This window comes from Vulpes lagopus, chromosome 18 (assembly GCF_018345385.1).
Source record: "Vulpes lagopus strain Blue_001 chromosome 18, ASM1834538v1, whole genome shotgun sequence".
Taxonomy (NCBI): domain Eukaryota; kingdom Metazoa; phylum Chordata; class Mammalia; order Carnivora; family Canidae; genus Vulpes; species Vulpes lagopus.
Window position 1 is genome coordinate 11,852,766 of NC_054841.1, and position 14,056 is coordinate 11,866,821.

Genomic DNA, 14,056 nt, shown 5'->3' on the forward strand with positions numbered 1-14,056 from the left:
GTAATTTCAGGCCTGTTGATAACCTGTAATATTTTTGAATTTTTGAATGATCTGTATGGAAAATGACTTTTACTTCTGGCTGTAATGTTAGAGAAACAGAAGAAATTGTATGCAGTCTGAATTTTCTTTTCACTCTTGAGTTTTAATTAGAAAGTAACTGCAGGGAAGATTGTTGGCAAGAATGTGAAACCCTTTAGCCAGCACTGCCATGTACTTTAAATGTCGAGACGTGAAAATTGGCCACTAAAGTTGTCATTAGACATAACTTGGTTGGTAAGCATCCTGTTCATAGCAGCTTTTGTAGATTGTCTTTGATTTCTCAGGTTATTTATGTAAAACTTGGTTTTCAAACTTGTGGAGAGTATCCAACATTGTTTTCTGTCATGAGATAGGGCTATGAATTAAGTTCCATTTACTGCTGGCTGCTTGTGATCATCTAGACCAAAAGCTTTATAAGAGTTGAGGATTTTACAGTTTTATATCAAGGCACTGCAAAATATACCGCATCTGTTAATACTGCCTTGTATTTTAGCCCTTAACCTCTTAGAACTGGAAGTATAGAATCATACCATATCACTGGTAGTGATTAGTGGACAAGTCAAACCCAACTTTCTTTGGGAATGAGGAAATTGAAGCATAAGGAAATCAGAGGAGTTGTACCAGGCTCAGTGAATGGATTTACACTCCGTTTATTTAATGCTTTTTAATGCTTTTCTTTTCAAAGGACTGAACTGTTACCATGCTTCAGGATTTCTTCATTATTTTAGCTCCAATTGCTACAGCTACCGAATTTCCTGTTAGAAAGTGTTCTGGGGAAACTGAGGCATGGGACAGTGGGTTGCCAAGAGTTGGATGGATAATTGCTATCTTAATTTGGGAGTAGAACTGAAAGCCACAACTCAGAAGTTTGATCTGATTTAACATTATTGGTTGCTACTTAGCAAGGCTGGTTTCTTAGAAACTGGGTCTTGGCTCTGGTCTGTTTTGCATGAAGATGATGGTAAATGCAGTCGAGTTTCTAGGTAAATGGCACATAGTTACAGAATACAATTTCCCTTTTCTGAAAGAAAAAGCCAGTTAACTGTTATGTTGAACTAAGCCCCTTCTTATTTAAGAATAGGTCACACAGTACTACTCTGAAAAATCTCCAGCAGATCATGAATAGTTATTCATTTTGGTTGATTTAAGACATTTGTCTATGTTTTTAAAAGTTTAGATATTAAAAACATTTCCATGTTTGTAAAAAATAGTATGTTTGACTTTAGTTATTTTTAAGAGCTCCTCCTAGGGAATGGAAGTAGGGAGCTTGATGAGGTTTCAAAGCTAGAAAAGAAAGTGAGGTTTGCGGCTCGTTAGGCTACAGAGGTAAAGTTTTTCTCACTTTAGTGTTTTGTTTGGTATGATGGTTTTTCCAGGATGAACAATTAAGAATGAATTCTCTTTTATGAAGTGTTTCTTTAAATGGACCACCCAGTGGTTACATTTGTGTGGAAAGAAAATCCTCCATTGCCCACTTGGCACCCAGCCAAGTGTGAGACAGGGGCCACATTCAGTCACTTGGATGCAAAGATCTTGAACAGCCTGGGTTGTTTCCAGGCATTATTTTTGGCTGATTTTATTGTCTTGCAAGTGATTGTGCCTCCTCAGGGCTACTTGTCCTGTCTTACTTTTGACCGTCAAGTACATAGTGGTCTTTTTGTTTTGTTTTTCCCTCTGTCTTAAGTAGTTTGGTCATATTTCTTTTAAAGAATCTTTTTATTATTGAATAATTTGATATATGGCTGGCTTTTGTATATTATTTGCTTGACACTGCCTTTGTTATTTAGAAATGGTTATGTAGGAGTATAGGTAGGAATATAGTGATTGCCATGTTTGTGTATTTGTGGCTGCCCTGCCTAAGGTGTTTGGATAATGTTTGGAGTCAGTGAATTGGTATTCTGGGATCAGAGCCCGATGGTGGATGCTGGTAGGGGATGAGAAGGTAGAGAGGTGTCATGGTGGTTGTGGGGGTGGGGTGAGTTTATTTGGAGAAAACGTAAAAACCACATTGCAGCTGGAAAGATGTGTCCAAAAAGGATCTTAGAAATAACTGTTGGATGTAAAGGAATGATGTGGGCATTTTAGGTGTATTTCAAGGCTATTGTAGGAAAAATAGTTTATTCCTTAACTTTTTAATTGTTGCTGACAAAGTTTCTCTGAGGGTGGAGCCTCTCAAAACCTAAAGAGAACAAGATTAATAGATTTACAGTTGGTTGCTTAAAGATCTCTTTTTGTGTCTTTGAGGAAAAATTTAAGAAATAGGTTTTTTTCTGACACTTGAGAATGTACAATTTGCCGTATAAGGGTTTACATGTAGTAAATGTTTAATAAATTTTTGTCCAATATTGAATAAATATACTGTCCAAAAATTTTTGTTCATACAGCTAATGCTTTATTAGCTTTATTAGCAAGGGACTGGAGTACTCTTGTGTCTGTGTACCCATACTACATAAGATTTTATGGAGGACTTTGAAGGGAGAGACTTTTGGTAAAATGTTTATGGCTAAAAGCATGTCCAGAATTGAGGTGATTTCTTCTTTTCTCTTCTCTTCTCTTCTCTTCTCTTCTCTTCTCTTCTCTTCTCTTCTCTTCTCTTCTCTTCTCTTCTCTTCTCTTTCCTCTCCTCTCCTCTCCTCTCCTCTCCTCTCCTCTCCTCTCCTCTCCTCTCCTCTCTCCTCTCCTCTCCTCTCCTCTCCTCTCTTCTCCTCTCTTCTCTCTTCTCTCTGTTCTCTCTCTTCCGAACACATCTTGTTTGGAAACGTCACTTATTGCAAAGGGGAATGATGTATTGAACACAAAACTATAGCTACTTCATTATAAGTCATGTATTACTCTAATTAAATTAAATATTAAAATTAAATTATATTAATTTAAATATTAAAAGTGATGTTTTTCTGTAATTGCTGAAGTAGTTGTTTCATATTAACAGTGATTTAACAGTCTTAGTTGAAAGTGAATAAGACTAAGCACTCTTGTGATAGTTCTGTAAGCTATTTCCAGAAGGATTTGCCTTCTTGTATATTAAACAATTCACTCAGGTGGTGCACTCATTATGGCCTAGTCTTGGTAGATCACTGCTGAGTAAGGAATTTGCATTTGTGCCTCATCCCTTTTTTTTTTTTTCTTTTTTGGAAAGAGAGAGGGGGCATGCTAGCGGGGAGAGGGAGAATCCCAAGCAAGCTCCGCTCCATGCCCAGTGCAAAGACGACTCCATCTGACGATCCTGAGATCACAACCTAAGCTGAAATCAAGAGTCAGATGCTCATCCAACGGAGTCACCCAGAGGCCCCTGTGCCTGATAACTTTTTAACATATTATATATAATTTAAAAAAATGTTTAGGGGTGCCCAGGTGGCTCGGTCAGTTAAACATCCAACTCTTGATTTCAGCTCAGGTCTAGATCTCAGGGTCATGAGTTTGAGCCCCATATTGGGCTCCATGCTGGGCATGGAAAATATTTTTTAAAAAAAATGCTTTTGTAGAGTTCGTGTGCCCACATTCCCCTTCTCACAGCCCATTAAACAGTACGTGACACGGGATGCCTGGATGGCTCAGTAGTTGAGCATCTGCCTTCAGCTCAGGGTGTGATCCCGGAGTCCCAGGATCAAGTCCCATATTGGGCTCCCTGCATGGAGCCTGCTTCTCCCTCTGTCTGTGTTTCTGCCTGTCTCTCATGAATAAATAAATAAATTCTTAAAAAAAAAAAAAAGTGACACTTGTTAAACAGAAGCTGCTAGCCAAGGTGAGACTCTTTATTTTTATGAGATTTTTGTGTCACCAAGCCAAACTTGGGACTTGGAATTATGAGTCTTTAAAAAAAAAAAAAAGGTATTCCTAACTCTATCCTGTTGCCACTCCCTATGTTCTAGTGCTTGTATATGCTACATAATAAGGGTTTGAGAATAAAATGAACGTGTTTTCCTGAGTTGGTGTCTAAGCTCTTCTAAGAGAAACTAGAAGATTAAGGGCCTCGTCTGTGCTGGAGCCAGGAGGCAGGAAAATAGTAGCACAACACAGGCTTAACAGTAAAAGGTGCTTCCAGCACCGAGGAAAGCTGGAATCTGTGTTTTCAGTTTTCAACCTAATTTTACTGTATATAAAACATTGTTCTTATATAGGAAGACTGACAAATCACTTTAATCTCTTCGGAGTCCCTAATTTATTTGGTGGAAAGTAATCCTTAGAGATAGGCTCAAAAGAAAAGACAAGTTTTAATGTAAGGATTTAATCTTTAGGTCAGAATAGTACCGTTGAGCGACAGGTGCTAAATTTGTACAGAAGTGGGATCTCCAGAATTCCGTGATTCCCCTGAATGCTGCTGTGAATTCTATAAATAGCAGTAGTGAAATGCTTTATTTGTTGTTCTAGTTAATGTGGGTAAATAATATATTTTACCCCATTTATCTATGTTAGCTGCCTGGCTCCTCTTTGGGAGAGGAGCATCTGTTTGGGTAAAATATTAGCCTTAATTTTTTAGCGTTTTGAGATGAAAAGGGGATTTTCTGTTCCTAAGAATATAAACTACTTATTAAATTAGTGAGATTTTATTTTGTGGGTTAGTGTACTCTCGTACTCCAAACAGCATCCTTGGCCCCTCTGTCCACTAGATACAAGTAAGTCCTCAGTCCTTCTATTGCAACAGCCAAATAATGTATCCAGATATTGTAAGATATCTTTGGAGAACTGAATTGTCCCTTCTTTAGAACCATTGCATTAGATTCTCTTTCCAAGCTTGAAGACACGTAGAAGTGTTCCATGTGCTAATGTGCTGTTTGTCCAATTTTAGTATTGGTCATGGTGGAAATTAGAAATTTGTAAAAGTATCCAGCCTTATTAGGATTTTAGAAAATTTTTATTTGCAGTTGGGACTACTCGTTTTAACCAGTTGTTACATAGACACAACTCCAAGTGAATTTAAGGTAACATTTATGGGGCAGTCTTAAAGGCCATTTGTTCCCTTTTTCAACTTCTAGAAAATCTGTGTATTTATGTCTGTGACTGGAGATGCTGGCTGTGGGCCTGCTGTAGGCAGCATTAGCCAAAAAAGGTCTCTTTGGGCCCCACCCTTTCTAAATTTAGTCCATTCATTCAGCCTCATACTCTCAGAGCAACACAGGACAGAATTAGGTTGCTGTTTCTTGGATGCAGGTAGGCTCTGGAGCACTTTGTTTTTGAATTGTTTTTTTGACTTGTGACTAGTGGTTGGTAGTATGAAGTTGTGAGTACAGTATAAGTGAAAAAAATTTTTTTTGGTAGAAAAATGCCCTCAAGACAGAGTTTAGAAAGAGAGGGGGAAAGAAGGGAAAAAGGTTTGGGGGGCTTTGAGAGAGAAATCTTCTCTTTTGGCAGGTGAAGGAAATCAAAACGATGAAACAAAGTCCTAGCTGATTTCTGGATGGTTCTGGACTTGTTTCTTGGATATTGGCAACTTGTGTGCCAGGAGAGTTATCTAGTCTTTTTTTTTTTTTTTTAAGATTATTTTTAAAATTTTATTTATTCATGAGAGACACAGAGAGAGACACAGAGACACAGGCAGAGGGAGAAGCAAGCTCCCTGCGGGGAGCCCAATACAGGACTCAATCCCAGGACCCTCGGATCATGACATGACCTAAACCAAAGGCAGACAGACGCTTAACCACTGAGCCACCCACGTGCCCCGAGAGTTGTCTAGTCTTTACTGGATCTCCTCTGTTCCTTTGTTCTCACTCCAAAAGTAAACAAGGAATAACTGCATTATGGATGATTTTGGTGAATAAGATGATGCTTCTGTCTCTATATCCAAAGTCATGTTTGACCTGAGGTGTTGGGGTTCTTTTTAGTTTTACAGTTCTTTTTGCTCTCATCAAGAGAGAATGTGCCAGAATTCCTCAAGTTACCTAATTGCTCTGATTGTTCATCTCTTTCCAAAGGTCCAGCTTTAATTAAAAATTATTTTGAGACTTTAAAAAAACTAAAGTAACCATTACTTTGTAATAGAAATTCTGATTTATTTGCTGGTTTCTGTTTTGGTTAGCTTTTCTACTCGTTGTTGTTACTGGTTATTTTGGGGTACTTTTGGCTCGCTTAAACACGTTCATCTATTTGAATGGTGGCCGTGACTGTAAGCAGAACAGTCCTTACCTTTGACTTATGAAGAAATTTAAATGTATTCAGAAATAATGCCTTTGGAACTTAGAAGATGAAGTAGACCATTTCCTCTGCTTCCTGGGTTCCACTCCCATCCACACTAGTGAAATTGCTAGTCTGAAATCTGTTCCTCTTTTTCATCTTCTCCACCTTTGCTTTTAATCATACAAACATTATAGAATGTTCTTTACTATTCAAATAATTTCTCAGGATCTTGCATGTTGGTGTAGATGCAAGAGTTTTATTTGGGGTCTGTAACTAATGAGACCATTTCAAACCTCATAGGAAAAAGATCTTTTATTGTCATAAGGAAAAAGAAACAGTAGAAGTAAGAAATTCCTGTCTTTCTTCAGTCAGCTTAAAGGAAAACTGTAAGGGTGCCAGCCTGAGCACGTGGCCCTTCAGTGGATGCAGTGTGTACATTCACACACTAATGGTCTTAGGAACCAAGTGTGCTTTCAGCTTCTGATAATTTTGAGACCAGAAATCTTTACCGTATCCCATATAGTATGGAAAGCCTCTCCGTAGTTGTTTGTTTTTTTTTTGTTTTTAGTTTTTTTTTTTCCCTTTTTTTCCCCACATTTTTTTAATTAAACATTTTGAATACAGGCTGTAGTTTGTAATTCTTAATTTTCAACAATGAATGTCATTAAACCCTACTGGTGCTCTTTATAAAATAAACATGCAGAGCATATGGGTATTGCAAGTCATTTAAAAGCACTGTCAGAAAGTCACAAGGCCAGGAACTTCACTGTGTACCGAGGGGAACACACTTCTAATACATCAGCATAGCTACAGGCTCAGTGGGACTATTTTCATTCTTGAGTAGGTGACACCAATTTTGACTGAATATTGGCAATTACATATCTCCTCTATAATTTACCTTTTTATTTTCTTTCCCTTACAACTTTTAGGTAGAACTTTAGACTTCATAGCACTGAATTAACCTGCACTGAAAGCTGTTTACCTGCAGTTGTTCACTTTTGTTGAAAGTGACCATGTCTCAAGTTCAAGTGCAAGTTCAGAACCCATCTGCTGCTCTCTCAGGGAGCCAAATACTGAACAAGAACCAGTCTCTCCTCTCACAGCCTTTGATGAGTATTCCTTCTACTACTAGCTCTCTGCCCTCTGAAAATGCAGGTAGACCTATTCAAAACTCTGCTTTACCCTCTGCATCTATTACACCCACCAGTGCAGCTGCAGGTAAGCGTATGAATCCAAGTGTCTTCTTTTTCAAATGTTTTCTTAGCCTGTTTTTTGATCTGATAAGTAGATTGCAGATGTAGGGAGCTCTCACATTACCTTCCAGAAGCAGAAGAAAGTATTAACACCCACACTTCTTTGTTCCAGATGTAAAACACTTGGTTGTATACTGGGTTGACGGAGGCCTGAGTTGACAGACCATTTCAAAGTGTAAGAAAGGGAATTGTAAACTAAACTATAAAACCTAACTTATTATAAAGTGGTGGCCAACAGAAAGGATTGAACAGTAAATACCACTCTGGATATGTTTTGTTGTATGGGAAAATTCTGCTTTTAAAATTATTTCCCAGAACTGACAAAGAATCTTTGTATGTGAAAGCCCCTGTTTTAGATGTGTATAAAGATTATATCCCAAGCAAGGGAGCAGCCAGATTCACTGGAAAGCAAGAGAGTGCATTGGCATTTGTTAATTTTTATTTTGAACAAGTAAGTTTGAGATTCCAGACGTAGTTTAGAAGTCACAGTGAGGACCAATTAAAAATTGAACCAAAGAAGCAGAGATTTTTGAAGAGGAAATAAGTTTAGAAGCATTTAAATCTGTTAGGAAAATAAAAATGAACTAAGTGTGCTCATTGATGGAGCACCTGGCCGGCTCAGTCTGAATAGCATGTGACCCTTGATATTGGGGTTATAAGTTCAAGCCCCACATTGGGTTTAGAGATTATGTTTTTAAAATTTTATAAATAAATCTGCTTATTGATGAGAAAAGATTTGAAACACCTGAAAAATAAACAATTCTGAAAACAATATTCTGCTTTCCAACCTTTCCCCAAAGTGGCAAAACCAATTAAATGGGGTGCCAGCATGGGTGTCTCCATAGCAGAGTCACCTTCTAACAAATTCTTTCAGCCCCTTGTGCCTGACAGTTTCCCTTGCATTTCCTCCTTCATTTCTCATTTCCTTCACTTTATAAATCTGTTCTTAGAGTGTTGGCTCGTCCCTCTCTCAGCTGCACAGCATCTGTCACACTACCTCTAGGCTTCCTTGGACTGGCTCACCGGAGAGCAATCTTGACTTGTCATCGTACCCAATAGATTCAGGATTCAGTTTTCCCCAAATTTGCCATTGGAGACCATCTTCAAAGGAAATGTCACAGACTGTTTCAGTCCTCTGGGATTTACTGCTTTTTTCTTCTGATGTGCTCTTACATCCACATCCTACTGACTTGTAAAACTCCCGCCTCCAAGGCTGTTTTATTTTACTTGTATAATTCTCAGAAGTAGATAAGATCTGAGGATGGCAGCCTCTGGAGATATGACTAGGGGTGCCCCTGGAACGAGAAGTTAGCCATGTGGGAAACGACAGTCGTTGTTTGAGAAATGGCATTGGCACGTTGAGTTTTGTGCAATAACCGACAGGGTCCGGCTGACAGCTGTTGTGGTAACCAGTGTGTCTGTGCTCACAAGACCTCTGTGTAATTCCCGTGGTTGGTTATAATAACAGTGCTTCATCTGATTTCAAATCTTGCTTGCTGCCATGGTTTAGTTATTCCCCCTGACCTCGGTTCTCTCTCTTGGGAAGACACACTTTCCTAGGTTCCCTGGCTTCAGCCGGTTCAGAGAAGACCCCAGCTGTGTCTTCAAGCAGGCGCCACCATGTGGTTTGCAGTTGTGCATCACTGCTGCTCTGAATCCTTAGACCTTCTGCTTTCCCTCTTTTTTCATGTCCCCGGGAGAGCAGCAGTCCTATATACTGCTGGTTGACTTCATTGCTCTTACGTTATTTTTCAGTTCCTTCTAGCATGGCACACCCCAAAGAGAAAACCCCAATGTGTCTTGTGAATGAGTTAGCCCGTTTCAACAAGATTCAGCCTGAGTATAAGCTTTTGCGTGAGCAAGGTCCAGCTCACTGTAAGGTAAATATTGTCCATACTGCTTGTGCATTTATAACCCACCAGGAATGTTTTCTGTCTTTTTATGCTGTTCCAAGTGGTGCTGTGATGCAGAATACATGCTTTCCAGTCACTGAGGCTATCTTCAAGAGATGCAAAAGTAGAGATTTTGGCAATTCGCTTCTCTTCATCCTTGCAGAATGGGACAAAGAAAAGACATGCTTCTTTTTGGGATATGTGGCTTTTAAAACTCCAGTTAGTGTGTGATTGTCTTTAGGATTCTGAATAGAGACAATTCCCAAGCACCTGTGAATGATTTCCTGTGAGTTTTCCAGGCTCTGGGCCTCCTGGCTACAGCCTGCTCTGGCTCCTTTCCTGCTTCCTTGCATGTGTACCTTAGACTGGGCAGGGAGAGGGGAACAGGAAATCCATTTTGCCACTTGTTAGCAATCCAGGTAAAAGGTTTGAAGATGAGAGGTAGAAATTAGTCTCAAAGTGAGTCCTTTGGATTGTCTCTGATTTCACTTATCCTTGTCTTTCCCCATATCTTAGAGAATGGAAGACTGACTGTAATTTAAATGTTTACTATTTGTTATTCAGGAATTCAGTCTTTGAAGCTTGCTTGATATCTGTACTAATGTAAATCTTGGAACTTAAATGTGTGCATATCTGGCTTTATCTTTGCAGCTGCAGTGTGAGAGAGGGTATGGTATCAGAGAAAAGGAATTGGGCCTCTATTTCCGATCCTAGCTTTGCAGTAAAGAGAATATAATTAAGGATGAGTTAGTTATTGGTCTCTTTATGCCTCATTTTTCTTGACACGCAAACCTCAAACCTTGAATGATAACAAGTTTCTTTTCATTTGACTAAAAGTAACATCAGCGGCAATCCTAAATAGGCACCATAGTGTAGTTAGGTGAGTCGCCTTTGGTGTCAGACAGATCTGGGTTTAAATCTCAGTTTCTTCTAGCTATGTGACCTTGGGTAAACTACTACTTTTTTGAACCTTAGTCTCCTCATCTGTAAAATGGGGATAATACCTACCCAAATAGGTCTACTGTGAGAATTAAACAAGAGACTGTATTAAAGTGTGGAGCACAATGCCTGGCAGTTAATAAGTCCTTCAGAAATGGTAGCTATTATGCATTTAAGAAACAGAAATTTGTACTCACGTGAAGCGAGTTTTAACATAATTCTAAAGCATGATCATATTTGAAATGTTTCTTTACTTTTGGAAGGCAATTAGTGATTTTCTATAACTGTTCTGTTTCTTCTACAGGATTTTTTTTGCAGACCTTAACTTTGGGATTCCCTTTATTAACTGTTTTTGGTATTTTTTGAAATACGTACTTTCTCACTTAAACTTTAGTGATACTGTAGATAATTTGGCTGTGTGTTCAATCTGTAACTGCCCTTTTTTTTTTTTAACCTTCAAGTTATTCAAAGAGGAAAAGATATTCCCTCCTAGGTGACTATTGGACTCTTTAAAAAATCAGTGGTATGGTGTCATTTTAATTCTCTTGAAACCTAGATTTTAACCTCCACTACTGACCCTCCACACAGGAGGCAGCAGAGTGGCAACAACAGGAATGGGGAAGGTGCTGGAGAAAGGCAAGATTGTTGATGAAATTAACTCTTTGTTTCCTTAGCTTTTTTCCCCTTCAGTGTCCTTCTATGAAAGGATCATGAAATGCCCGGAGAATTGCATAGCACTGTAGGCTCCTGCTGTTTTGCTGCTCAGACCAGCCAGGGTTTTGAGTCCATGCTATCAGTGTTAAATTAGTAACCTTGTGATCTGCAGCATTAATTCAGAGGATCCCCTAATGGTTCCAGTGGGCTGAGGATTTTTAAATTTTTCCCAGTTAGTGGAAGCTATGCACTGAGGGAATCCTCAAGTTAAGACCTACAAGAAAAATCAGCTGTGAAGGCAAGTCACACCCATCCCTTTAGGCACCAAATTTCAATGATCTGGACATTTTCAAATGATGTAGATGCATTCACATCAGCGTTTCTTATGTAAATTATTTGTAAATGAAACAGAGTGATATCCAGTGATAAAAGCAGAAAAATAAAAGCTCCAGTTGGTCTTACTAAATTCCCAAGTAGTGAGTCTCCAACTTCTCAGTGCGTCAGAATCACGAGGGGAGCTTATTAAAGATACACTTGCTCTGGTCTCCTCCTCCTGCTTCTTAGTCAAAATCCCTGGGCCTGTGTATTTTACTAAGCTTCCTAGATGAGCACCAAAGTTAGAGAATCACTGTGGTATGATGGGTCGTGTTGTTTTGATGGAGTATTAATTTAGTTCTGATAGGATTAACATAACCTAATTTTAAGAAAGGAGTGTGTATTTGGGTTATCTTTATATTTAAAACAGAATAAAGAAGCTTGCCATTATCAGCTTTTGCTGAGGATAAAATTAGCTGTTTTGGATGCCTCCTTGAGTTGAGAAACGTTTCTAGATCTTTGCTTGGTGTGGATCAGATTTTCTCCTCAAAGAGGAGGCAGTGTCTGAGTAGTATAGTTTTGGGAAGTAGAAGGCAGTGTTTTAGAGCCTGGCTGACATTCCCAAATTTATTCAAGTTTTGGTCCTTCTCGGATTGTATTTTCAGACAAGAGACCACAAACGCATGAGAACATCTTAATTTATATGAGATACTACTATGTTTTTAAATCAAGTTTGCTATATTTCTTCCATGAGAAGTAATTGGAAGACAATTTCTATTTGGAGGACTTCCAAATAATCGATGTTTAATATTTTAATATATAGGAAAATGTTTTCTTAATCTCTTTGTTTACCTCCATTTTTCAAAGCATAGTTTTGTCATAGAGTGCCGTTTAATGCTAGTCAATGATATGTATATCTTTTGGTGTTTATAAAAACAAAAAATGGGGATGAAGGGATAAATTGCCAAGATAATGACCAGGCCTTTTAAACCATGGCCATAAAAAATGTTCAAGGTCCAAGTGACATACTGTAGTCCACATCAGGTATCATGAATTGAGAGCTCACAATTTTCATTGTAGGTGTTTACAGTACAGCTAACACTTGGAGATCAGCACTGGGAAGCTGAAGGAACTAGTATTAAAAAAGCCCAGCACACAGCTGCTGCCAAAGCTTTGGAAGGAACAAAATTTCCTAAACCCATAGCCCGCCCTTTTCGTAGCGAAGGAAGGAATCCAGGTATTATGCGTGGGCCAAGACAGGTTCCTTTCAAAAGTGTGTTTAGAGGTACCCATTCAGTATGTATATGAATTCTTTCTTAACTAACGTGTTGATTTTGAAAGCACAGTTTCTACACTATCAGTGGCAAACGCTTACCTTTTCAGAATCCTTCCCCATACTCTAAAGCATTGGTTCCCAGGCTCTGTTCCCAAGGATCGACAGAAGGTCCTGAGGCGGAGGTGTGTGTCACCAAACAATTTCCAAGATTCCAGAAAAGCTTAGCACAAATACCTTTTGTTCCTTGATAAGGTTGTACAGATTGCCAAGAATGTAGGCTTTAGCTGGAATCACTTCAACCCAGGGTGGAAATATCAATTTTAACACGTTGATCAGAAACCCACATTGTCATACATGCCTCCTGATCACTAAACAGAAGGAGAGGATAACTTAAGTATTTATTACTCAAATACTATTAGTAGCTATTTCTTCAAATAAGGGACCCAAGCAGGGAGAAGAGTAACAGAGAAGAGCATCTGGTAAAAGCTCGGAAACCACTGACCTGCCACGGTGGGTGGGAGTGGCTGTTGTAGCCACATTACCTGTGAGTGGCTGTTTTAGCCACATTACCCGTCGGGCACATGAAGCCATCCCAGTCCCTTTGTACACAGGAAGAAATCCGGGAGATCTCAGCCATACCTTTCTTGTTGCTTTTAATTTCTTTGTGGTGTTTCGGATTCATTCTCCACTGCAGGTAAATTTTATGGGTCAAAACTGCTCTTAAGATGATTCAGGTTATACTTAAAGTGCAGTTGTATGAATCATAAAGAAAATTTCTTTTGTTTGAAAGAGAGAGGCTGGTTACTTCTATGACCCTCTGATTTTGCAAACCCAAAGATATTCTTATAAATTTGATTCATGCACTAAATTTAGTCGAACCAGTTATGGGACAGAATCAAGTCATTTTTTATTTTCCTAAAGAGGCATTTTAAAGTGAATTTTTGTGTGCATTTAAGTTGAACTTTGCCATTGCTAGTGTTGTTCTGTGTTTGATGTGAAAGTGTTGTTTTCAAATGTGATTATGCACTGACATTATTCTTTCCAGCCTGGTTTTCCTTTTACATGTTTTTTAAAGGTTTATGAATTGGATGAACTGAGAGAAAAAAAAATGGAAAATAAACAATGTGTATTTTCTACAATTGATAATTCTGAGATAACTCAAATTATACTGCTCTTATTTTTATGGAAACAGAACTAATTTTCCTAACAAGTACTCTCACAGGTCAAATCCCAATGTAAATATCAAGATTGGAAATATCTGAATATTTTGCAGCCCTCAACTTGAGTTCTCCAGATATAATTTACTTGCCTCCTCCTCAGTGATTCCACACCTTTCCTCATAGCACATATCATGTTGTATAGTAGTTCTTTGAGAGTGTTTGTGTTCTTTGAATCCTCTGGGGCAAGAATTGTGTCCCTTAGCACAGGGCTTTACATCCAGTTGGTATTTAATAAGTGCATCATTCTCTGAAATAGTATGCATAAACATATCTCTAAGTGTAAGCCAATAACCCAGCAAGTCAGTACTACCAGTTATATTGGCTAAGGATTCCCAAACAGTAAAATGATTTGGACAG

The 14,056-nt window shown here is 38.6% G+C and overlaps 1 protein-coding gene across 11 annotated transcripts in view; it reads left to right on the top strand.

The window, feature by feature from the left end:
* Positions 1-14,056, top strand: part of STAU1 (staufen double-stranded RNA binding protein 1) — a 55,610-nt gene that overhangs the window by 10,669 nt on the left and 30,885 nt on the right. For 3 of the 11 annotated variants that reach the window (XM_041732767.1, XM_041732770.1, XM_041732768.1), the window contains exons 3-5: positions 7,080-7,368; positions 9,159-9,283; positions 12,284-12,488. The exons of 3 other annotated variants lie outside the window; for them this stretch is intronic. In XM_041732767.1, coding sequence (XP_041588701.1) covers positions 7,164-7,368; positions 9,159-9,283; positions 12,284-12,488 — 535 coding nt within the window. In that variant the 5' untranslated portion in view covers positions 7,080-7,163. Of the gene's footprint in view, positions 1-7,079; positions 7,369-9,158; positions 9,284-12,283; positions 12,489-14,056 lie in introns of those variants that run through there. 5 more of the 11 variants (XM_041732771.1, XM_041732772.1, XM_041732773.1 and 2 more) reach the window with 3 other exon arrangements.